At 43.7% G+C, this 25,860-nt stretch overlaps 1 protein-coding gene across 6 annotated transcripts; it reads left to right on the top strand.

The window, feature by feature from the left end:
• The first annotated feature begins 210 nt into the window (after positions 1 to 210).
• TPMT (thiopurine S-methyltransferase) lies at positions 211 to 24,958 on the top strand. 6 transcript variants are annotated; one of them, XM_026511553.4, is made up of 9 exons: positions 211 to 295; positions 4,531 to 4,714; positions 6,027 to 6,119; positions 11,320 to 11,452; positions 14,376 to 14,428; positions 15,056 to 15,130; positions 20,111 to 20,196; positions 23,055 to 23,099; positions 24,088 to 24,958. In XM_026511553.4, exons 2-9 carry the CDS (start codon positions 4,575 to 4,577, stop codon positions 24,198 to 24,200), a joined length of 738 nt encoding a protein of 245 aa, XP_026367338.1. In that variant the 5' UTR covers positions 211 to 295; positions 4,531 to 4,574; the 3' UTR covers positions 24,201 to 24,958. The 6 variants fall into 6 exon arrangements, 5 of the variants coding, with proteins under 5 accessions (XP_026367338.1, XP_048081648.1, XP_026367339.1 ...); XM_026511554.4 differs by having other exon boundaries at positions 245 to 461; XM_048225690.2 differs by having other exon boundaries at positions 251 to 347.
• The last annotated feature ends 902 nt before the right edge of the window (positions 24,959 to 25,860 follow it).

Raw genomic sequence — 25,860 nt, 5'->3', positions numbered from 1 at the left:
CCCTGTCACGGCGTGACCCGGGGTGGGAGGAGCCGGCGGGACCAGGGAGGAGTAGGGTCCCCGCCTTCGCCTTCGCCGCGGCGCTCGCCCCGCCCTGGCCATTTCCGCCGCTGCGCAAGCCGGGGCGCCTGGGGCGGGGGGCGGGGTCTGTGCGCAGGGAAGGGGGAGGGAAGGGAAGGGGAGGGGAGGGGGAGGGGAGGGGGAGGGGGCTGGCCCGGGGGCGGGGCACGCGGGCTCCGTCCTTGGGGCCCGCGGCTGCGCCGGAACCAGCTGCAGGCTGCTGGCCCCGCGCGAGGTAGGCTTCCCTGGGCGCAAGAGGGTGCGGGAGAGTTGGCACGACTTGCTAGGTGCGAGCCTGTGATGGGATTCCGGACTGGGGTATCTTGACGAGCGTGGGCAGCCCAGCAATCCGCGCCCTGAAATGGGGTTCAGGAAGCAGAATGGGACCTGGGAATAACGAGGTCGGGCGATGAATGACCTTTCTGAGTTCATGATTTAAAGTGCCCCCAAAGCATCGTTCTGTATTAGCGGTTTTTAAGAAAAGAGAAGTACTTGCTAAATAGTGATGCTTTGGGGTCGAGGGTGGGGGTGGGGGAGTGGGAACTGGGGTGCTGTAAATATTCAGTCTTGCTCCAAGGTTGTTACGCACGTGTATGCATATCTAAAAATTCACTGACCCATACTCTTAAAATCTGCGCCCTTTAGAGAAGTTATTATTCAAATTAAAAACATTTAAAAATAAATCTAAAACAGAAACATGTTTTTTTGAAAAGGAGAGAAACCAGACTTGAGAGTCCATGCAAAGAGGACTTAGGGGGCCAAACTAGCACATCACCTGCTTCCGTGTATGGGAGGTACAATTGTGAACTTTGTCTTTCCTGATTCTTATAATTTGCACTTTTATCTTTTTAGAAAAAGAAACTATTTCTCCTGAAAAGCACGTGGGCAAGTACACATTGAGATGCCATTAGAACAGCTAAGAAGTGGTTAAGTTATATACACGATGTTAACTTACATTTCGAGTTTGTGTGAAAAGGATAGAATTGTACAATTTCAGGTTGCCCTGGCTCTATGATGAAATTATGCTTTCCTTTTGTTTTAAGTAGAGAACAGCTTTATGAAGGCTGGAGCTCAGGTTCCAAAGTTTCTGGCTGAAAATGTAGACGGGAAAACTGTAACTCTCTTTTGCTTTTCTGTACCCAATATAATCAGATACCTCTCTCTGACCTCTCAGAAGACTGAGAGTTACCTCCTGACATCAACAGGACCTTGCAAAAGCATTTGTTAACAAATGTTTTCTAAGAAGTGAATTTATGTTCCCAATACCAGGGGGGTGGGGGGGGGGTGCCTTCTCCTTAAATCCTAAGCCCCCTGGAACCAAATTTTGCAATAAAGGGAACTTTTCCTGAAATACCTGCTTGTAGGTGACTATTTTGCTATTTTCATTAATAAAACATTAAATTAGACCTGCCAATAATAGCATGCTAGTATAATCCAAACTAAATTAGTTTCACTGATTCAAAAGGAATATTAGAATTAATCAAGTTATATTGTCCTTAGTATTACAGAGTTCACATTGAAAGGACATTTTCCTCATACCTTCAGACAGATTTGCAGTTATGTTTAGGTGTCCTTTTTTTTTTTCCCTCAGTTCCTTTTGTGTGCATTTTCCCATGCAAAAAAGGAACTACAATAAAATTATTTGAAAATACGAACTTATGGAATAGAGATAGGACATCAAACCCACATTTGCTCCCTCCTGAAACCCCACCAAAACAACAACAGGGTTTTTTAAAGGCATAAACCACTACGGTAGGGAGAACAGATGAAGAGACAAGCGCAATAAAATTTTGAAATCTAGAAGGCAGATGGACAAGTGGTAAAGGATATTGCAGACTGAAGAAAGCTAAGTTCTAAACTAGCAATGGGGAAAGCCAATAAACAACCCTGTTTGCATTACAGAATCCCCAAATGCTCAGGAATTAGCGGTACCAGGTTCCTCCAGGAGGTGGAAGGGTATGATTGAAAGTAGAAGCATTGCTTGAAAATTCTGGTTTGGAAAAGGCTAAATCCCCAGATCCCTTTCCCAACTTCCTGCAACAAGGCAACTGCCTGTCCTTTGCTGCACGAGCAGAGTTTGGGGGGAGGCGTTATTCCCTGCAGAAGGTAAGGACTCTCTGGACTGGGAGACACAGTTGGGGACTGGAGTACCATACTGAAAATGGAGACTAGTTGAACACAGGCAAACTGAATGTTGGGACCCTCTCTCACGTCTATGCTTTTCTCACGTGAGTATAGAACCAGGGCCCCCACTTGATCCTTACAACAGGGGTTGGGAGAGCCATCTATGGAAAGTCTGACCAGTCAAAAGAAAATAAAAATAATGACATTTAGGTTTCCACATGTAATCCACTCCTATCATCCTTACAGTGAAGCTTACAGTCAGTGAGCCCACCCACAAACTTAAACATCTAATCAGCTTTTTGGTACTACTCTTAAACATGAGCAGATAATAATAATTGCTAAGCATTTGAGGAAAGTCACTAGTTGAAAAGACAGAAGACAAACAAATAGAGTGACTCATAGGGAGCAGACTATGCAGATAAAATATTATATCCAGTCTATATGTGAAATAACAAAATAATATAAAAAGAACGTCAGAAACAAAATATACTCTTGAAAATTAAAGACTTGACAGCAGGGAAGAAAAACCAAATAAAAAGAAATTTTATTTAAAAACTAGAAAGGTAGATAAAAAATTAAGGCAGTCTCAGAAAATAGAGCAAAAAGACAAAGAGCTGGAAAATAGAAAAAAAAAAATGAGAACTGTATAATACTAGGTCAGGAGGTTTTCTACAGCCAAATAAAAGGGGTCCCAGAAAGAGAAATAGAAACAAAAGAGAGACATGAATAATTCAAGATTTTTTCCAGCATTGAGGGATATGACCTTCCAGATTAAAAGAACTCAGCCAAATGGTTGAAAACACACCCAAAAGAAGGCATAGAATTATGAAATTGGAAAAACTAGGGGCAAAGGAAAAGCCTTGTGAGAGAGAAAAAACATATTGGCCTCATGGAAAATATTGGGATCAGGATGTCTTTGAACTTAAGCAATATCTCTGGAAACTAGAAGACAACGGAATGACTTTTTCAAAATTGTGGAAAAAAAAAAAGTTTTCTAACCAAGCATTCTATACCCACAAAAACTACACATCAAGGATTGAGAATAGTATGAAGTTATGCAAAGTCGCAAAAATCTTTTCTCCTATGCACCCTTTCTTAGAAAGCCGTTGGAGGTTGTGCTTCATTGGTATAAGGACAGTTTAAAGAAAAAAAGAAAGAGGGAAACATAGGATAAAAGAAACAGGAGATTCATCAAAAGATGAAGAAATCTTCAGGGTGATGATCAAGAGAGATCCCAGAATGCTAGCCATGTAGTAAAAGTGGAGAGCATGCAGCTCAGAAGTCTTTGGAGAGTCTTCTCCAAGAGGGTAATATTGGTAGGATATCTGATAACGGAAAAGATTGAGAGTGTATTGACAGGATATTAGGATAATTGGTGGAGTTTGGAGTTCAATTAGTAGCAAGTACATAGGAATTTTATAAATGAAAAAGCAAGACAGTTATTAACTGCAGAATTAAAAATTTGTGCTGGAAAGGAAAAGTAATCACAGAATACTATATGGTTTAGCTGCGAATAGTATTTACGTGGTCATAAGAATGTGTACCCCAAGTATTTCATCAAAAATAGGCTGTGTCTATGTGGGGGCACCTGCCTGGCTCAGTCAGAGGAACATGTGACTCTTGATCTTGGGGTTGGGAGTTCGAGCCCCACTTTGGATGGAAAGCTTACTTAAGTAAATAGATAAACTTTAAAAATAAATAGGCTATGTCTATGTTAAAAGGATGGGGAAAATGAGAAAGTGGTGTGTGTTGGGAAGTTGAAAGAGTGAAATGGGTATCTTTTCTCCATGCTACCTAGAAATGAAAAATCAAGATAGAAAATAAGCATGCTATTTTGAGATACAGAGCTAGATTGCAAGACTCAGCTAAAAGAGTTCTCACTCTTTCTCACTGCTGTCTTCGTGACTCTGAAACTCTTTAAATCATATACATTATAACAGATTAAAAAATAAGAAGTAAGCATTAAAAGAAATGTTAAAAATTAAAGAGTGAGATGCTAGAAAAAATTCTAAGCTTACAAAAATTATAAAGTGTGGCCTGCCTGTTGTTTTTGTTTGTTTGCTTGTTTTGGGGGGCGTTTTTTGTCCTCTCTTTTTTTTAAAACTTAAGCCCTTTGGACTCTAACATTAAGATATAATTCCGTTTATTTAAAGCTCCTTCCTAATATGTAGTATCAGGTATGCCTCTACCACCAGAGTCACTGAAAAGTAATTTTTCAGATGGCTTTTCCTTGGGTGTTGAAATATTTTTAAAAGCCAGTCAGCTAAGGATAATCGGTTTTTATTTCATTCATCAATAGAATTGCCATGCCCTTAAATAACAACATTACATATATTTTCCATGCAGGCATTGGAGCCATCTGCTTGTCAGGCAAAGGTGTCTCCGGAACCATGGAAGATACAAGAACATTCCTTGAGGTTAAAGAGTACCCTGATACCGAGGTACAGAAAAACCAAGTACTGACCCTGGAAGAATGGCAAGAAAAGTGGGTGAGCCGCAAAATTGGATTCCATCAAGAGCAAGGACATCAGTAAGAAACGTTTGGTTTATGACAGAGAAATGCTCTATCAGAAACTGACTTTGGAAATAGAAATAGTAATATAGGTACACATTATTTGACTGATTTTACGAAGCACGGGTTTAGTTTTTCATGTTTTAGCGTCTCTGAAATAGCACGCGTCTCTGGGACGTCATAGGCTGATCGGCAATCTGATCTCTCCCCAGGGTGTATAAATAATAGTGTGACTTACAGTTGCAGGCATCTGAGATTCATGAAATACATCTTTCTTTTAAGCCCCCGTAGCATCTGGGTATTGGTCATGCCTATTTATATATACAGCAGATGCCCACATTAATGTGTAGATCTCTTTATACTGAAAAGTGGTGGTGTTCTTTGTTTGAGAGAGAGAGAGAGAGAGAGAGAGCGCCAGCATGAGTAGGGCAAGAGGGGGAGGGGCAGAGGGAGAGGGAGAAGCAGGCTCCCCGCTGAGCAGGGAGCCCCACGCTGGGCTCCATCCCAGGACCCTGGGATCATGACCTGAAGGCAGACACTTCACTGACTGAGCCCCCCAGGCGCCCCATGAAAAGTGGCAGCGTCCTGACTTTGCTTTCCGAGAGCGTGTGTACAAATGTAAAGTGTTCTCTACGTGGTGGAGGAAGAGAAGCAGAGAGAAGTTAATACGGGAGGTAGGATGGTGTCTGGGCCAGTGCTAAGTCTTGTTCTCGGCAGCCACCTGACTTCCCAGGGGACAACGACATCATCATCATCACCTTTGCACACTGAGTGGTAGTTGGGGCATCTTCCCAGAGCCAGCGTTTGGGTTATCTTTGTTGTGCGGGTGACCTTGGAAGAGCCACGTCTCTACAGAGAGAAACTACAGAAATAAACTTCCCAGAGCTTCAAAGTCAGAGACCTGAGTACATGTTTAGAGAACTTCCCATAAAAGGAATGTTGAAAAATTCAGTGGGTCCAGAGGCTCCCCATCTCGCTCCCTTTCTCTCTCTCTCTCTCTCTCTCTCACACACACACACACACACACATTCAGGAAATTAATGAAGAATTTTTAAAACATTAAGAAAAAAATAACTTTGAATTACTAATGGGGCAAGCCCTGAGGTTAGTCAGATTACCTACTCACGAGCTATGTGACTAAGCGAGTTATCTCACCTCCCTCTTCCTTCATGTACAAACTGGAGAGAATAATAATGAATGTTTTCTACTCTGTGAAGTTGTGGGGAATATTCAGAGATCATGCACGCAGAGTACTTAGCCTCCTACGAGTGTAGTCCTTTCCTCTGTGCATTGGGCTAACGAAAACAAAAATATATCTCTTCCTCCCCAGGCTATTAAAGAAGCATTTGGATACTTTCCTTAAAGGCGAGAATGGACTGAGGGTATTTTTTCCTCTTTGTGGAAAAGCAGTTGAGATGAAATGGTAAGAGCAGATAAGCATTCACACACTTCCTTCTCTTGATGACACATACGCTGGGTAAATATTTAATAGGATGTAGGTTTAAAAATTCCATTCTCAGGACGTGCACAGTGATTCTTGATTTTTAGTAGACTGTTACTGATGGGTTCATAGAGATAAATATTCACAAACAGTAAGGCACAGTACAAACCACTGGTGTGATCTAGTCTTTCTGTATTGAGTTTCTAAGAAAAAAAATTATAGTTTGGAACCAGTGGTGGGGTCGCAGGGCGTACAGAGGACTAGCCTTCTCTCTTATATCTGCAACTTCTTTGTGCCCAGGTTCATTTTTGTAGGTGGTTTAGGAATTTGGCTAAGTTAATTTTAGATATTTTTAATAGAGGTGGACAGAAAAATTCAAAATGAAATACAACTCTTCGGCAAGACAACGTGTAGCCCACGGTTCAGCCCAGCTCTCCCCTCCCACTATGAGCACATAGGTGATTATTTTTAAAAAATCATTGTTATAAAACTAGTGATGAGGAAGTTATTTCTTGTGAGTAATTCTCTGTGAAGACGCTATTACTACAGATTACCCTAAAGTCACAAATCTGGCAATCATTTTCTATATGGAACTCAGTTGCGGGGCGCCCGGGGGGCTTAGTTGTTACGCGTCTGCCTTCGGCTCAGGGCATGATTCCAGAGTCCTAGGATGGAGCCCCGCATTGGACTCCCTGCTCCACTGGGAGCCTGCTTCTTCCTGTCTTACTCCCCCTGCTTGTGTTCCCTCTCTCACTGGCTGTCTCTGTCAAATAAATAAATAAAATCTTAAAAAAAAAAAAAAAAAAAGAACTCAGTTGCAATGATAATGCATGGACACTATTTTTTTTTTTTATTTTTTAAAAAGATTTCACTTATTTATTTAAGAGAGAAGGAGCATGAGAGTGAGGGAGGGTCAGAGGAAGAAGCAGACTCCCGGCTGACTGGGGAGCCTGACACAGGCCTCGATCTCAGGACCCTGAGATCATGACCTGAGCCAAAGGCAGACGCTTAACCGACTGAGCCACCCAGATGCCCTGCACGGACACTATTATACATGCCAAGATGTACCATTAATTTAAAGCTTGAATGTTGAGAAGGTTGTGGTAATTAGGCAGGAAAGAACATTTTAAAGTATCTATAAAAAGGATTAGTAAATGAAAAATTTAGTACCTTGGAAATGCTCTATTTCCTGTATAAATGTAGGTGGGTGACCCAGAGAACACAAATGCATTCGGAGCTGATTTTCGAGTACAGATGTGGCATTCTTGAAGCCAGCTGAGCCTTTGGGACACAGCAGCTGTGGCATCCGATTCTCAGGTGGCCATGACATTGAGAATATTTAAACTATATCATTAGACTTACACCTAACCAACTCATTGAACCAGAAGAGTTGCTTTGGAAACTACTTGCAAGAAAATCATTAACTCTATAAACAGATTGTCTTACTGCCATGTCCTTACGTGTTAACAATCTAGCACTAGCAGGGATTTTGGACAAGATTAGGAAATGGAATGATAAAACAGACAATTAAATGTGATTGTCGAATATTTGGGGTCTAAAGTCATTTGTAACAAAAGTACCAGAACTAAGCTATTACAATTGCAGGTAAGCCTTTATATTAGAGGATTTTTCGTTTACGTATCTCATCTGTGTATTGAGGTCTGTCCAGATATCAGATGTAAATAGATAACTACAAGGCAAAGCCCAAAAGCACTAAAATAAAACGTTTAACACATTTTCTTAGGTTTTGTTTTAAGGACAATATAGTCCAATATAATCCAGCTTATGTCAGTCTGTAATAGGCTCTGCTTTAATTTTCAAATGTAAATAAAAGTCCTCATAGCCCAGGGTGCCTGGGTGGCTCAGTCGGTTAAGTGTCTGCCTTTGGCTCAGGTCATGATCTCAGGGCCCTGGAATCGAGCCCATGTCGGGCTCCCTGCTCAGTGGAGAGCTTGCTTCTCCCTCTCCCTCTGCCCCTCCCCCTGCTTGTGCTCTCTCTTTCTCACTCTCTTTCTCTCAAATAAATAAATAAAATCTTAAAAAAAAAATTCCTCATAGCCAGTTTGGATAACTGTATGGAGAATTAAAAACTACTAAATTGTCCTCAAGTAGAGGCACTTGGCTAGCTGAGTTGGAAGAGCATACAGCACTCGATCTCAGGGTCATGAGTTCAATACCCACAATGGGTGTTGAGCCTACTTAATAAAATAAAAATTTAAAAATTCCATTATTTAATAAACAAGTAAATAATAAAACATTAAAAGATAGCCCCTGTATATTAACTTACAAATTCAGTAGGAAATATAAAAGACAAGTTATTAATATGTTTATTTTAGAACTATATGTTTAATTTAGAAATAAAGTTTATGCTCTGACCTCACTGAAAGTGATAGTCTTGTGTGCGTAAGAGGTACGATCAATTCCGCTCTACCTCTTGTTTTGAAAATGTTTAACTTCACTCTGACTCCATTGATAAATCAGGGAACAACTTGAGCATGACGTGAATTTCACATTCACTTATGTGTCATTCGTGTGCAAAAAGCATGAGGTAAGAGCAAAAAACCACATGCAGCTGAGTGCAGTCATGTGAGAAGGGACAGGACGCACCCGTGCACACGCCTGCAACAGCTCCCGGACACCCCAGGTGACCTGTGTGCTGGGAGCCACTCCCATCCACAGCTGGGCTTAGAACTTTCCAGTAACCCCCTTCTGTCTGTCAGGGCACAATAACTCACAAGCTGCAGCCCTTCCAGCCCTCTGGGGTATTTATATATTTTGCAGCCATTTAACATGTTTAAAACACTGTGCCACCATTTCTGTTAGGTTCCTGCTCTTTTTTTTTTTTTTTTTTTTTAAGATTTTATTTATTTGACAGAGAGAGGCAGCCAGCGAGAGAGGGAACACAAGCAGGGGGAGTAGGAGAGGAAGAAGCAGGCTCATAGCGGAGGAGCCTGATGTGGGGCTCGATCCCATAACGCCGGGATCACGCCCTGAGCAGAAGGCAGATGCTCAACCGCTGTGCCACCCAGGCACCCCTCTTTTTTTTTTTTTTTTAAGATTTTATTTTTTAGACAATTATCATATGATTTCTCTCATCTATGTAACATAAGAACTAGGAAGATCAGTAGGGGAAGAAAGGGATAAAGAAAGGGGGGATAATCAGAAGGGGGAAAGAAGCATGAGAGACTATGGACTCTGAGAAACAAACTGAGGGCTTCAGAGGGGAGGGGGGTGGGGGAATGGGATAGGCTGGTGATGGGTAGTAAGGAGGGCACATATTGCATGGTGCACTGGGTGTTATACGCAACTAATGAATCATCGAACTTTACATCAGAAACCAGGGATGTACTGTACAGTGACTAACATAATATAATAAAAAAACATTTAAAAAATTTTATTTCTTAAAGTAATCTCTGTAGCACCCAACATGGGGCTTGAACTCACAACCTGGAGATCAAGAGTCACACATTCCGCCAACTGAGCCAGCCAGGCACCCCCGTCTTACTTTTTTTAATGTGGCACTGACAACTTTTTTTTGTAAATGCATTATTTATTCAGTTTATTTCTAAAGTGTAACTGTATATTTTTGAGAAAATCCTGATTCACAGAGATAAGTTATGGCAAATGTGTAACAGTTGTTTTTTTTTTTTAATTTAAGTAAGGTATAATTGACATATAACATTTGTGTTAGTTTTAGGTGTATAAGGTAATTTGTATATGCTGTAAAATGACCACAATAAGTCTAGTTAACATCCATCATCACACGTAGTTACAGAATTTTTTTTTCTTGTGATAAGGACTTTTAAGATCTACTCCCTTACTAACTTTCTAGTATTATTAACTACAGTCACCACGCTGCGCATCACCTCCCCAGGGGCCTTATTTATTTCATAACTGGGAATTTTGACCCCCTTTGCTCGTTTTGACCACCCTCCCCTCCTACCTCTGGCAACCGCCAATCTGTTCTCTGGATCTATGAGCTTGGTTGGGTTTTCTTTCTCTCTTTTTAGATTCCACATATAAGTGAGACCATGCAGTATCTGTCTTTCTCTGTTCAACTTATTTCATTTAGTATAATGTCCTCAAGATCCATTCATGTCACACGTGGCAAGATCTCATTCTTTTTTATGGCTGAGTAATATTCCGCTATAACAAAGTTTGTAATGTTGTGCCCCACCCCCCATCTTCCCCATAAGCCTTTCGGTTTTTATTGCATGATTTTGCATGGCACAGTGATTTTTAGGGATGCCTACGTTGCATTATAGCAGAACTGACTGTATGTGTTTATTTAATTTGACAAACATCAAGGCTGTACCACTAGCACTGTTTCCTCCGGAGTCCAAGATCCCAAGACTGTGGATTCTGTAATTATAAAGCTTACCTGGAGAACACTAGTTATTTGCATATGGCAGTTAGATAAATTTCTGGATGGTGTTTATTGTAGGTAAATATAAATTTATAAGACTATAGAAATGGGTGCTGATGTTCTAGACCCCTATTCTCTAGCCCGGTGGTACTAGGCACATGTGGCTATTTCAATCTAAACTAAGTCACACTAGGGGGGGCCTGGATTTCTGCTCAGGTCATGACCTCGGGGTAGTGAGAGGGAACCCCGCTGAGTGTAGCACCTGCTTGAGATTCTCCCTCTCCCTTTGCCCCTCCCCCCTTGCACTTCCGTGCACATGCTCTCTCAAATATATAAATCAAGTCTTTTTAAAAAATAAAATAAATCACACTAGCCACATCTCAAGTGCTCAACAGCCAATGTGGTTAGTGGTGCAGGATTTGATGGTATAGGCATGGACACCTCCGTTAGCTCAGAAAGTTCTGATGGACAGGGCTGATTTAGAGAAATTGAAAAGCATTTCTAATTCACAGGATGCTTTTAATTAGAAACTTTTCTAATCAAACCCATCTGTAAGTAGATCAACATTTTAAGGTATAGTTTTCCAAATTTTTAATTTTTTCCCAAGGTCATATAAATCAATTTTTCAGAACTCCATGTACCATTAAGTTTCAGAATATATAGATCCACTTCCCTACGAGTTCTACGAAACTCTGTGACCCTGAATTTATATAAACCCCTTAAAATTAAGGGGGTTGTATGTGTTTTAGGGTATATTCTTTTATTTAGTACTGTATTTGAAATAAAAATTGAAGTGTATGTATTGATTTCATGCAGGTTTGCAGACCTAGGACACAGTGTCGTAGGTGTGGAAATCAGTGAACTTGGGATACGGGAATTTTTTACAGAGCAGAATCTTTCTTACTCAGAAGAACCCATGATGGAAATTCCTGGAGCCAAAGTTTTCAAGGTTTGTCTTGTTTTTAGTAAATAATGATTCCCATGTCCCCATAAGAAAGGTTTTTTCTTAGCCTAAGTTACTATACAAGTGTCACGTGACCCCACATTCTCACACAGAGTCACCTGAACATTACAGAGTTTAAGGAGCTAGGGCTGAAAAAGATAGGTCATCACAGATATGCACAAATATATATAACAGCTGATAGCAAAGTTTGATTTTTTAAATTTATAAACAGGCATTTCTGAGAACGTCTTGTACCACGCCCTGCATGAGACAGTGAAGAGAGAAAAACACAGTCCCTGCCCTACAGAATCTCTTGGCTTAGGAGAGAAGAAAAACACAGAGAAAGCTATTTGTCATACACGGAGCTAAGCGTCATGACACAGAGTATGAAGGGAACAAAGAGGAAAGTCCCCTAACCCAGCCTTGGAATGCTCACTGAAACATGGTGACAGGTGGAGCCGGGACAGGCAGGCCAGCCAGTGCATGGTCTCCGAGGCCCTGGAAGGCCGGTCCTTCATCCTGAACAGTAAGGATTTTAAGGAGGGCGTGACTCGGCTGGATTTTCTTTTGAGACGAACCACCCTTGCGGCTTCAAGGGAGGTGGCCTCCTGGAAGAGAGACCAGATGGGGGGCTATGAGCAGAGGTCCAGGGGAGAGCCCTTGAGGGCTTGCACTTGGACGGCCATAGGGCATATAGAGGAACAGGCAGGTCAAGCAATGTTGAGGATGTCACACAGGCAGCGTTTAGGATTAAGTGAGTGTGGATGAAGTGGGAGCTGAGTTTGCATCTCCAGCCCAGATGACTGGAGTGGATGGTGGAGAATAAAAGAGAAACAAGCTGAAGGGGCAGAGAAAATGAGTTTTGTTCTCAGGATGATGAGTTCGGGGCGCCCGGCTGGCTCCGTGGATAGAGCATGAAACTCTAAATCTACGCCCTGTGTTGGGTGTAGAAATACCTTTAAAAAAAAAAAAAAGAAAAAGAAAAGACGATGAGTTTAAGAGAACTGTGGACTGGTGAAGGTGTAACTGGCAAATGGCTTTATGTCTCTGGGGCTGCGGGCGGCGTTTGGGCTGAAGTGATAGATCTGGGGGTTGTCTTCATCCTCTGCCCACAACGAGCTGGGGGAACTGCTTCGCCTGCTTGGGGTAGGAATGTGGGAATAAAAGACCACCCAGATGAGAGCAAGCGAGGCTGTTTTTTCAGAGGGGCCTGTCACTTGTGGTGAGCAGAGGCTCAGAGGCAGGGGGTGGGAGAGCTTTGTGCTGGAAACCACAGGGAGGCTGATGGGGCTGTCGGCGCAGGGAGGCGGCGGTGGGCTAGCGGGAGGCGGCGGTGGGCTAGCGGGAGGCGGGAGGCGGCATCCTGTGGGATTGGCTGGGGGAGTGTATTTGGCTTTCTGTGGTTGATCTTGAGCTGGAAGGGGGAAAGGTGATGAAAATTAGGGAGGCTGGCAACCCTGACACGTCATCGAGGCAGAGACTGTGGCTTGGCTTCCAGGCTGGCTGCTGCAATGGGTCTAAGCTCTCTAGTCCTACGTGGTCTGGCCATCGCCCTTGGTACATTCAGTCTCTCACAAGGTACTCTGTTTTCTAAATATTGAAACTAATTGCAGGTCTGTAGGAGGCTTAATAGTATTTTATTTTATAGCTTCCTCCCACCCTGTTCTCAAATCATTCCAGGAGTTTACTCAGTCCAAAGAGGCTCATCCTAGAGCCTCGAGGTGGTTCTCAGACTTGGGGGCACATTCGCAAAGGCCTGCGGATCTTTCAAAATTCCCAGTCCAGAGGCTCAACCCCAGGCCCGTTAAAGCAGAATCTTTAGGGGTGGACCCCAGCATCAGTACTATTTAAAGCTCCTGAAAGTTGAGACTCGCTGCTGTCCTCTCTGCCACCTCGCCCACCCCTCTGGGTTGACCCCCATGGTGCTTCCAGACTGGTCTTTAGAGACCCTTCCTCTATTTGTAAACCCGGGTTGGTTGGTTCCCTTCAGAATACAGTCCAACAGTGGCATGTCCTGACCTCTCCTTCCTTGCCCTTCATCCTCACCCCCAACCCCAGGCTTCTCATATCCCCTGGACCCAGTGGAATCCATGTCCATTTATGCCCCCTGGACTGCACCCCCAGCCCTCCGCCCCGCCCATAATGTTAGCAGATCCAGCCAGACACCCTTTCAGAGGCTGCTTCTTGTCGAGCTCTGCTCCCTCCTCCGTCTTCTGAGTCCCCATGTTCACGGGCACGCAACCAGAACAGCCCAGGCCATCCCGTCCTTAATGCGCCTCTGCGCCCATGCCTCTCTGCTCTACCAGGCTGTCCTTGCTGTGGTCAGAGGCCGCACCAGATTCACACCCACTCTCCAGAACCCCGGGTAGTCCTGTCCACCAGGGGCTCAGGCCATAAATGCCCACTAGCTGATGAATGGATGTGAGAAAAGCCAGGAAGGAGTCCATACAGCTGTACTTTGCACGAGTGACTTTAGAAGTATCCGACCTTCCTCTATCAGCCTGCCTGGTCGTCGGTGGACCGGTTTATTGACCTTTAACAGTGTCAAAATCTCAGGACTCTGCTAAAGTCAATATTGCTAAAACAAAACAACGTCTGAAAATAATAGCTAACTAGCCTTCAGGGTTAACGTCTATGACTTTTCTCTTTGAGTTGATCCCAAAGGGCCCAGACAGGTCTGAAAAAAACCAAACAACCAAACGAAACAAAACTAAAAAAACACAGTGCCATTAAAAAAAAAATATTTGCAGTAAGGTTTTATTTTATTTTCCGTTAAAAAAAATTCTTTGCAGTACGATTACATTCTTCATGTCTAATTACACGTTCTCTCCCCACCACCGTTGCTGTGCTTGGCTACCCTCTTGTCTCTCCTTAACCATCCAGGTAGCTCCTAACTAAATAGCATATTTTTTCTTGACTTTCATTACAGAGCTCTTCAGGAAACATCTCGTTGTACTGTTGCAACCTTTTTGATCTTCCGAGGTAGGACCGAATCCCACCCACCTCTGCACTTTGAGTAACTTGAGTGCTGGCCGGGCCACGCTGGGGGAGGGAGGGACTTTTCGTTACCCTCCTCTGCTTGCAGAAGCATGGATGTCTCCATCCCGCAGTTCTTTGGACTACAGCCTACATGTGGGCACACTTGCTAGCTTCGTCCTTGGATAGCTTCCAAAATATAGAAAACACGTTATGACTCGAGGCAGGTCAGGAGAAGGAAGGAAGAGCAAGACAGTGTCTTCGTTTTACACCTGATCAGTGAGAGAAAGGAATTTCCAAGTGCAGAAGGTGGTGATACCTTATCTCCTGAAAGGCCCTGGTACTTTATCGGGGGGCCAGGGGCAGGTTGTCACAAATGGTCCTGTAGTTCTCCTCTGTGCGCCCAAGTCAGAGCACAGGGGGGAGGCTACTGCCACCAGCTCCTGAAGCTGGAAGGAGCTCCTCACACCCACATCCACATGTCCCTGCAGACTCGAGAAAAGCAGCCGGAGATCCCGATGTCTTGACAGCTAGTGAAACAGCAGCACGCACCACCGGGAATGCTGTGCTCCTTGTTCAAGACTCAATTTTTCTTACATAAGATGTATTTTTCTTTCTTTTTCTTCCTGATAGAGCCAATATTGGCAAATTTGACCGGATCTGGGATAGAGGAGCATTAGTTGCTGTTAACCCAGGCGATCGTGCATGGTTAGTAATTTGGTTTCTTTTCTTTTTTTTTTTTTTAAAGATTTTATTTATTTATTTGACAGAGACAGAGACAGCCAGTGAGAGAGGGAACACAAGCAGGGGGAGTGGGAGAGGGAGAAGCAGACTCATAGCGGAGGAGCCTGATGTGGGGCTCGATCCCATAACGCCGGGATCACACCCTGAGCCAAAGGCAGATGCTTAACGAATGCACCACCCAGGCGCCCCAGTAATTTGGTTTCTTTAATTACACCAGCTTTCCCTTTTTGGCCTTTTTCATTTAACACGCTGTACTTTTTGTGAGCCCCAGAAAATTAGTTAGACTTTCACTAGTTTGAAATAGCTTCTTGTATCTGGAATTAGAAGACTTAAATTCAGTACCATCTCTGTGTAAAAACGATAGGATTTGGCCATGACCGTGGAGAGCTGGTTCGAGGCTTGTGGCTCTGTCACTTCCAAGCTGTGTTGCCTTGACCCAAGTGTTCAACTTCTCCAGGTCTCAGCTGACTCCTTCCTCTGCAAGATGGGGGCGTGTCTGCTAATACCGCCCCCACCGCCTCCACTAACATTACCTCGTAGGCATTTTGGGGACTTGCCATGTGCCAGGCATTGCTTGAAACACTCTATCAACACCTTGAATCCACCAAACAACCCTGTGGGGCATGTGCCACCATTATTCCCATTTTACAGATGAGGAAGGATGGAGGGTGGAGCCCAACACAAGGCTTGAGTTTTGGTCAAAGAGATCAGGTTGCTTGAAGTCAGGCAGCTAATACACAACAGAATTGAGACTCAGACCCAGTTTGGTCAAAGCCCAAGCTCATGATCCCTGCGTTATTCACCCTGCAGGAGTCACTGTGGGAATTAACGGGAAGGACGTATGTGGAAAGTACCTGTCTACTCTCCGTAACTGTCTGAATATTAGCTGCTATTCTGTCAGAGCTTTGGTTGGTGATGTTTTTGACCATTCCTACTGTACCTACTCTTACGAGAAAATAAAATTGAAACATGAGAAAGCATACAGAGTAAAACATGGCTGCTCCTATGTACTTTCCAATCCAAATATCATCACGTACTTACTTGGAGATGGCATATAACTATTGAACTATTTTGTGGTATGGAGGCAGACTCTTAACACATGTCCAAAGGCTTGCATACACATCAGAGAAATAAAATTTTTATTTCTTAAAAATTAATTGCTTGATGAGTCAAGCTGATTGCCAAACCTAATCTTCTTTAGGTAGACCTTGCCACATTTTCTTTTTTTTCCTTAAAGATTTTAAGTAATCTCCACCCCGATGTGAGGCTTGAACTCAGCCCCAAGATTGAGGGTCCCTGCTCTACTGACAGAGCCAGCAAGGTACCCCTTATGCCACATTTTCTTTCCTTTTTTTTTTTTTTTTTTTTAAGTAGGCTCCACACCCAGCCTGGAGCCCAATGTAGGCCTTGAACTCACAACCCTGAGATCAAGACCTGAGCTGAGATCAAGAGTTGGGCGCTTAACTGACTGAGCCAGCCAGGCACCCCACACATTTTCTTAATATATATTTTCCTTCAGTGATAATTCACATTCCTGTGTTCCTTTTTCTTTCTGTTGCCAGTCCTCTTCCTTCACCTCCTTCTGGAACCTTCCCCTTCCTCACACGCCTAGAGGTCGCCATTCCCTAAGGGACCATCATCAGCGTTTGCTTGTACTTGCCTGTCTCCTGCCCTTGCTTCTTTACTGAGCCCTTTGCGTCCGTTATTTTCATTCAGTCATTCAACAAATGAGTACTAAGGTCCTACCACGTTCTAAATATACACTGTGCCACGTTGGGGAAATAATGGAACGAACTGTGCCCAGTATCTGCCCTTCCCAGTTCTGTTCTTCCTCCGAGACGTCCACATCACATGTCAGTGTCTGCTTTGCATTTCTTGTGTGACGTCCGTGTCCTTGAGCAACTCCCAGTATCCCGGGCAGCTTCCTTGTTTCCATAATACACCACGTGTGTCTCCTAAACCCACATCTGCGGGAGGTCTGCCTTTGTGGGTGTTTCCCCCTCCCTGAGGACGATTATCCTCTTGAGGCGAGTCCTTGCGGGGGGCTGATTTGCACGGCTGAAATCCACATGGTGGGGAGCAAGCTGCAAGTCCCGAGCTCACCATAGGGCAGAGCACGCGCACTGTGTTATCTCCCCACCAGCTGGCGGAGTGTATGTCTAGCACATAGTAGGGGCTTAACAAATACTTGTCAAATACACACATGAGAGCAAACTAGACTCATAGCAAAGGAAACGCACTGTTTCCAACCAGCCACGACCGCCTCCTCTGTCCCAGATATAGAGGCCATCTAAGTGGCCTCTGGACTGTTGTTTCATGGTTACCAATGAGTAGTGAGACCCCCTCTAGAAGTCTCGTTTAGGGCGTCCAGTTCCAGCTTAGCCACAGACTCTGTGTCCTCCTGGTTCCCCCTCTCTCTTTCCTGGCAGCCCAGTGACATGTGTGCACTTGTGCGTGCATGTGTGCGTGCGAGTGTGTGTGAGCACAGCCCCAAGCACACCTGAGAACATGTTGGCCTTTGTTACCGGAATAACCACTTACGTCAGGCCAACAGAAAAATACATCTCTTTCCCTTCGTCCTGGTGCTTGTTTGAACTTTATCTCGCTCCTGTCATGAATACTGGGCATTTCTCCTGCTTTGATTGCACGCAGGCAAGTGCTGGGACCCTCAGGTGTCTGGCCTAACGTTAATCAGTGGGGCAAACCTCTCTCATGTTTCTGAATTTTTTGAAAGTGGTTGAGAAAGTCCACATTCCAAAGGGAATGAAGTGTGTCAGTCCTAGGAAACCCTGCCAAACCAGTCTGACTGATCACCTGCTCGGGGACAACAGTGACTTCTTCCTTCTTCTTCTGTTTTTTTTTTTTTTTTAAGATTTATATATTTTGAGAGATACAGAGTGTGAGCAGGGAGTTGGGGGGCATAGGGGGAGAGAGAGAGATTCTTAAGCAGAACACCCCCCCCCCCCTGCTCAGTGGGGAGACCAAGGTGGAGCTCAATCTCACACCCTGAGGTCATGACCTAAGCCAAAATCAAGAGCCATTTGCTCAACACACTAAGCCACCCTGGCGCCCTGCTGCTTCCTTCTTCTTAAGACCAACAATCAGAAAGTTAAGGTTTTTCTTTTTCTTTTTTTTTTTTAAGATTTTATTTATTTATTGAGAGAGAGAGAGCCCACTCACGAGCAGGGGGGAGGGGCAGAGGGAGAGGGAGAAGCAGACTCCCCGCTGAGCAGGGAGCCCAATACCGGACTCATCCCAGGACCCTGGGATCATGACCTGAGCCAAAGGCAGACGCTTAACCGACTGAGCCACCCAGGCATCCCTGAGGTTTTTTGTTCAAGAGTTTGCTTTGGTCTTGCATTTTCTCTTGCAAGACTTGTGACCCCCTCAAGCCAGCCCTAGCTAGGGGCATCTGCTAAAGAGAATAAGAAAAAACGAACCTAGGTGCTTATCTCATACCAGGCAATGTTCTAAGCACTTCATGTGTGTAAACTCAATGAATACACACCACAACCTGTGAGTTGGTTACTAGTCTGATCCCCATTTTACAGATGAGGAAACTGAGGCAGACAGAGGTTAAGAATGTGTCAAGCTCATATAGTCACTAAGCGGAAAGGCTGGGCTTCGAGCTCTGGCATCTGGCCAAGTGCCTACTCCTAACCCCCATGCCAATCCCCTGCCTCCCCAGTTTCTCCCAGAGCCCTGGGCAGGGATCACAGCACATTCAAGCCCAGTAGAAATCCATGTTCCAGGAGCCACGGCACCTCCCTCAGAGCTGGGCAGTCTGCCCGTCTCTGCCTGTCCATCATGACTTCTCTAGCTCCCTGTGCCCGTCTCCTCTGTCTGCCTACCCTGGCCATTCGGCTTTCTCGGCCTCCTCCACCTCTGCTCCCACACGTCAGGCTTCTCACAACCCCCAGCGCCACCCAGCACACCCCACAAAAGCTCTAGGTCAGTGCTGACAGCTAAGCAGCACCTCCTTTCTGGGTCTCTCGATTCCATTTCCCAGCACAGTTATCTGACTGGTCCAGATCAGTATTCTGTACCGGGCCCAGCTCCCGGTCCCTGGGCTGATGGGCCTTGTTCCAGTCAGTGCCCCCCATTCTGAACCGATCAGACACGGCCGGGACGGGGCATCACCTGTGTTCCAGGACACCTACACAAAGGACTGTGCTGGTAGCACTCATGCTTTATGCTGTGTTTGCAGAGCTTTGATTTCATACTCCCGTGAATTTTTGCCTCTTTTTTTTTTTAAAGATGTATCTACTTCTTTGGGGGGGGGGGCTCACAGGGAAAGAGAGAGAATCCCAAGCAGACTCCTCACTAAGCCTGGAGCCAGACGCGGGGCTCGATCTCAGCACCCTGAGATCATGACCCGAGCCGAAAACAAAAGTCGGACGCTTAACCAACTGAGCCACCCAGGTGCCCCTGCTTTGTTAGTCTCGTCCGTCTCAACTCTATAGAGGAAGGAATTATGTTTTGTACATCTCACATATGCCCCTGGGGAGGACCCAGCCCCCCAGGATATTGTTAAACTGCAGCATCCCAGGCCGTACAGCAGACCCACCGAATCAGGCTCTGAGAGTGGAGCTCAAGCATCTTTCTTTCCAACAAGCGCTCAGGTCCTGGCCCCAGTGTGAGCTCGCAGTGCTGCGGGAAGTGTGTGTTTCTGCTCGGCTTAATGTCACATCTTCCGATCTGACGGGCTCTGGAAGCCCATCCCCTTTTGATTCCTATCTTTACTATGTCCCAGCTTTGGCAGGTGACAGAATTTGTGGACTGTTTCTGGCATTTAGAATGCCAGTTGACTTCAGGGGGTCGTTACAAGAATTAAACTCAGCAATGTAGAGGACAGTGAGCCTGGTTTCCCTCTCTGCCTCTCGCCCCCTGCAGTTTTGCCTTTGCGGAGAAATGTCACACCTTACTATGTTGTGTTCTTTTCAGCTATGCAGATATCATGCTGTCCCTAACGCGAAAAGGGTTCCAATACCTCTTGGCTGTTCTTTCTTATGATCCCACTAAACACGCAGGTAAAGTTTCTTTGGTTTTTCTTTTTCTAAGATGTTGCCTCATTTCCTAATCTAATTCTATGACACGGATAGCATTATTTGCTCCTAATTTAGATCACAGGAAGAATACTGCTTTTTATACAGGAAGAAAAGTCTGGTTTGGGTAAATGGAAACTATAAACCTTTTCTCCTCTTCCCCATTGATGCACGTTTTTCTTGTCTTCCATTTCGTTGACCATTCACAGCTCAGACTATAGACGAGAGGGAGAAATGGATGGCCTAATATAAAAGAGACGTTTCATGAGCTCTGGAGTAGGAAGGGAGGGACCGGTTGCCCTGCTGTGAACAGAGCACATGGGCTTCATCTGTGCTGGTGGGGATGTGTTAGGGCACGCAGACAAATTCGCACACAGACACACCCTCATAGGACAATGGGTGAGACGTGGATGTGGGGCGACAGGAGTTGTGCAGAAAAATTTCTTAACTATTACAGCTTTTTAATTTCTGAAATTTTACAATGTACCGCATTCTTTAATAACGATCTTTGTTTTGAACTTATCAAAGTGACGTTTTCTCCTGGACTCCTTTTGATGGGCTTGAACATTGTAAGCTTCAACTTTGCCATGACTCAACTTTTATTTTCAGGAAGGAGTGAAAGCCAAATATATAGACTTTTATTGGAAAAGTCCCCTTTTTGATTTTTAACAGAGTTTTTTTTTTAAGTGTGGTATTTTATAAATAATTACATATGCTAGTATTTTTTTCTGTGTGAGTAAATCGGATCTTAAAAGCTCATTAAAAGATGAGACCTAGTGTCCACAATTATCAGATGGAAATAGAAATTAATGGAGACAGACCTCAGCTCTGCTAATCTGATTTAAATTTCATTCCTGAACAGGCAGGGCTTGTGAGCAGAAAACACAACAGGCTCTGTCTGGGGCCGGAATTCAGAATACCTCTTGAAAGGAGCAGAAGCTCCATTTCCTTTAAAGTAAATGGCCTGCAGCAAAGTGGGAAGGACGTATAGAGAGTGAGTGAGTGCAGGAGTCATGGAAAATCAATACTCCAGAAGATGGAGGAAATGCCAAGGAATTTGTGAATGAACTTCATTCTGATTTTAAAATTCCCAAGTCCTGGAAACTGGACAGCACCAAGCAAAAGAACAAAACTGGACAACTTTCTTACACCGTACACAAAAATAAATTCAAGATGGATAAAAGACCTATATGGGAGACCTGCAACCATAAAAATCCTAGAAGAGAACGCAGACAGTAACCTCTTTGACACTGACCGTAGCAGCTTCTTACTAGGTATGTCTCCTAAGGCAAGGGAAACAAAAGCAAAGTTAACTATTGGACTTCATCAAGATAAAAAGCTTCTGCACTGCAAAGGAAACAATCAACAAAACTAAAAGGCAACCTTTGGAATAGGAGAAGGTATTTGCAAATGACATATCTGATAAAGGGTTAGTATCCAAAATTTATAAAGAACTTATACGGGGCACCTGGGTGGCTCAGTCGGTTAAGCGTCTGCCTTTGGCTCAGCTCATGAGCTCAGGGTCCTGGGACTGATCCCTGCAAGGGGCTCCCTGCTCAGTGGGGAGTCTGCTTCTCCCTCCCACTCTCCCTCTGTGTTCTCTCTCAAATAAATAAATAAAATCTTTAAAAAAATTATAAAACTGAACACCCAAAAAATAATCCAGTTAAAAAATGGGCAGAAGACATGAACAGGCATTTCTCCAAAGAAGACATCCAGATGGCCAACAGACACGTGGAAAGATGCTCAACATCACTCCTCATCAGGGGAAATGCAAATCAAGACTGCAATGAGATACCACCTCACACCTGTCAGAATAGGGCTAAAAATAACAACACAGGAAACAACAGGTTTTGGTGAGGAGGCAGAGAAAGGGGAACCCTCGTGCACTGTTGGTGGGAATGCAAACTGGTGCAGCCACTCTGGAAAACAGTATGGAGGTGCCTCAAAGAGTTAAAAATAGAACTGCCCTACAACCCAGCAATTGTACTATTCGGTATTTACCCAAAGGATACAAAAATACGGATTCAAAGGGATATATGCAGCCCTATGTTTACTGCAGCATTATTTACAATAGCCAAATTATGGAAAGAACCCAGATGTCCATTGACTGATGAATGGATAAAGAAGAGGTGGTGTGTATACACAGTGGACTATTACTCAGCCATAAAGAAAGTGAAATCTTGCCATTTGCAATGATGTTGATGGAGCTAGAGTGTATTATGTTAAATGAAATAAGTTAGTCAGAGAAAGACAAATACCATATGATTTCACTCATATGTAGAATTTAAGAAACAAAACAGATGAACATATGGGGGAGAAAAAGAGGGCAGCAAACCAGGAAACAGACTCTCAACTACAGAGAACACACTGATGGTGACCAGAAGGGAGGAGGTGGGGGGATGGGCTAAATGGGCGATGGGGATTAGGGAGGGCACTTGTGATGAGCACTGGGTGTTGTATGTAAGTGAGAATCACTAAATTCTACACCTCCAACTAATATTACACTGTATGTTAACTAACTGGAATTTAAATAAAAACATGAGAAAGGAAAAAATAAAGAAAAGTTCCCAAGTCCCATGGCTGGCCCAGTCGTCTCATCTAAGCTGGAGATGGGCACCCAACATTGGCATCCCCTCAGTAAAGCCAGTCTACCTCTTTGCTAGGACATGTGCAAAAGAAGAAATAGAGGAAGTCACATCCTCGCCAATCTGATAATGATGTTGTGTATGGAATAAGTCTACGTAAGTCACTGGAAACCAGCTGAGAGGTGGGCCCTGAGAATTTCTCTTTAGAATTAGATCTATAGAAATTATTCTTCACCCTGTTTCTCTTTTACCTAGGACCACCATTTTACGTTCCAGATGCTGAAGTTAAAAAATTATTCGGTAAGTTATTTACATTTTAAATAAAGTGAACAATTAACTGTTTTACCTGTTACCAACTACGTGTCTAGAAGTCTATAAAATCTGAAAGTCAGAAACCCTTTTACTGAAGGCTATTTTATGCTAGAAAAGGGACCGATCTCTGTCATATGCCTTTTTCGATAAGTGGTCTGCTTGTGTGAGAGGCCTTTGAGTTCTTCCAGAGAGATGGTATGTTTAATTTAGGTCTTAGGACTTGTAAGTGCTAATGGCAATTCAGAGTCAGACAGTTTGCCCTTAGCATTTCCCCATTTCCATTAAAAACAAAAAGAGGGGAGCGCCTGGGTGGCTCAGTTGGTGAAGTGTCTGCCTTCGGCTCAGGTCATGATCTCAGGGTCCTGGGGTTGAGCCCTGAGTCGGGCTCCCTGCTCAGCGGGGAGTCTGCTTCTCCCTCTCCCTCTGCCCCTGCTTGTGCTTTCTCTCCCTCTCCCTCTCTCTCTCTCTCAAATAAATAAAACCTTTTTTAAAAAAAAGCTCTTAAAAAGAAAAACAAAACAAAAGAGGGGCACCTGGCTGGCTCAGTTGGAAGAGCATTCGACACTTGATCTCAGGGTCAGGAGTTCGATCCCTACACTGGGTGTAGAGATTACTTAAATAAAATTTTAAAACAAACAAAGGAAAGAAAAATCTTCAGTAACACTGCTTTTATAAAATGATTTGATGAGTTTTTAGAAGAAACCCCGATTGCATTCTTTTTTTTTAAAGATTTTACTTATTTATTTATATGTTAGAGAGAGAGCGCACATGCAAGCAGGGGGAGGGGCAGAGGGAGAGGAACAAGCAGACTCCCTGCTGAGTGTGAAGCCCGACAAGGGGCTCGATCCCATGACCCTGAGATCAAGACCTGAGCCAAAATCAACAATCAGATGCTCAACGAACTGAGCCACTCAGGTGCCCCTCAACTGCATTCTTCACTAACCTTTTCGCTTGTTTCCCTTTCTTCTTGTTACAGGTTCAAAATGCAACATTCATTGCCTTGAGAAGGTTGATGTTTTTGAAGAACGACATAAAAGTTGGGGAATTGACTACATTGTTGAAAAGTTATACCTATGTACAGGAAAGTAAATGAGAAAATTGACAATTACACTAAGGCATGAAAATATAATGGATGACTCTTGGAAAAAAAAATGTTTACAAATCACATTACAGATCTTTGCTCACAAATGTGTGTGGAAAGGACACGTAACTAAATTGGTAAAGTAGCTACCTTTAGAAAGGAAAGTGTAGTGGAGGAGGGGGTCAAAGAATATACCTGTTTTACTTACAGATTGCAAGAATTTTTTACAACCAGCATGTGTTGTATAATTTTAAAAATTAAAAATTAAAGGGGCTCCCAGCTGGCTCTGTTGGTGGAGCATGCGAAGCTTGACCTCAGGGTCATGAGTTCGAGCCCCACGCTGGGTGTGGAGATGACTTAAAAATAAAATCTTTTTTAAAAATAATTAAAATGTAAACATAATTTTTAAAAAATTAAATTAAAAATAGCAATTTTTTTAAGTAAAAGAAATGCAATGCATATAACTTAGGGAAACAGAATAGGCAGAAAAACTGACACTTCTTATGAAATTTAGAACCACTGAGGCCACGTAACACTTTACTAGGGTTCAAGGTAAAAGACGGTGATCCAAGCAGTTATATGTAAACCCCCATCTTCTCCTCAATCCTAGCAGCCCTTTTCACATTTTTTTCTCCTTATATAATTTTATGGGTAACAGAATCAAGAAGCATATTTTAAAATGTATTAAACCAACTAACCTACATGGAAAAGGACATTCTTTTCCAAATTGTAAAAAATAAAAAATTTTAAAAAGGTTTTTCTCTAAGTTTAGCAGGCGTTTTGTTTTTCTTAGTTTAATCTTGTTTACATGATAACGTCTCACGAAGTACAATGTACTTAGGGCTGGATTCATGATTCATAGCTTCTCTGTTTCATTAGCATCACATTTCGTTAACTCAGACATCTCTCTAACCATACAACCTCCTACCTAAATGATCTGGATTGTTCAGCTCATGTTAATAGGATCGTATTATAGAAAAGCGGTTGCTTGATGGTATGTGTATGTGTGTGTGTGCTGTTGGTAATGGGAAAATTTATAAACCTGTTCAATATTGATGAAATCTACAGACACCCTCCCCAGAAATATGTCATAAGCAGAATTATGTGATAACTTCCTTGGGCTTCAGAGTTATCGACCTCCCCACCTCTTCTGCCCCATGTAGGACTACCTCCCCAGATGCTCTCGGGCACTGGTCTTATTCTAATACTTATAAGGTGATTAATTTGGAGTCTCCCGTCTCACAATGCTCCTTGCTTCTCTGCAACCTGCCTCCATCCGGAGCGTGGACTACCTGATTCCATCACTGAAGGCAGTTGAATGAACCAAGGACAGACGACTGCCCTGAGTTGGGCCAATCTGATTCTCTTCGGGATTGCTGGGATTGTGGTGGGAAGAGCAAGATAGTCGCTGATAGCGGACACAACTGAAATGTGACCCCAGGGACTGTGGAGCAGCCACATTCCACCACACAGATCTGAGAATGAGAGCAGGCTGATCTGCAGAAAGAAAAGTGGAGATGGGTGTTGGACAGGGGCCGCAGGTGTTCTGGGTGTCTATTTACCCCCTTCCTGAAGCCCAGCTGCACTGGGCAGGACCCTGTGTCTTTATGATATAGACCTCTTTTCTCTTTCTCTGGCTAGGGCTGGTTTCTACAACTTGTACCCAAA

The sequence above is a fragment of the Ursus arctos genome, unplaced genomic scaffold (assembly GCF_023065955.2).
Source record: "Ursus arctos isolate Adak ecotype North America unplaced genomic scaffold, UrsArc2.0 scaffold_31, whole genome shotgun sequence".
Classification (NCBI taxonomy): domain Eukaryota; kingdom Metazoa; phylum Chordata; class Mammalia; order Carnivora; family Ursidae; genus Ursus; species Ursus arctos.
The sequence above is the reverse complement of the archived record's forward strand: the minus strand, read 5'-3'. Positions and strand labels throughout refer to the sequence as shown.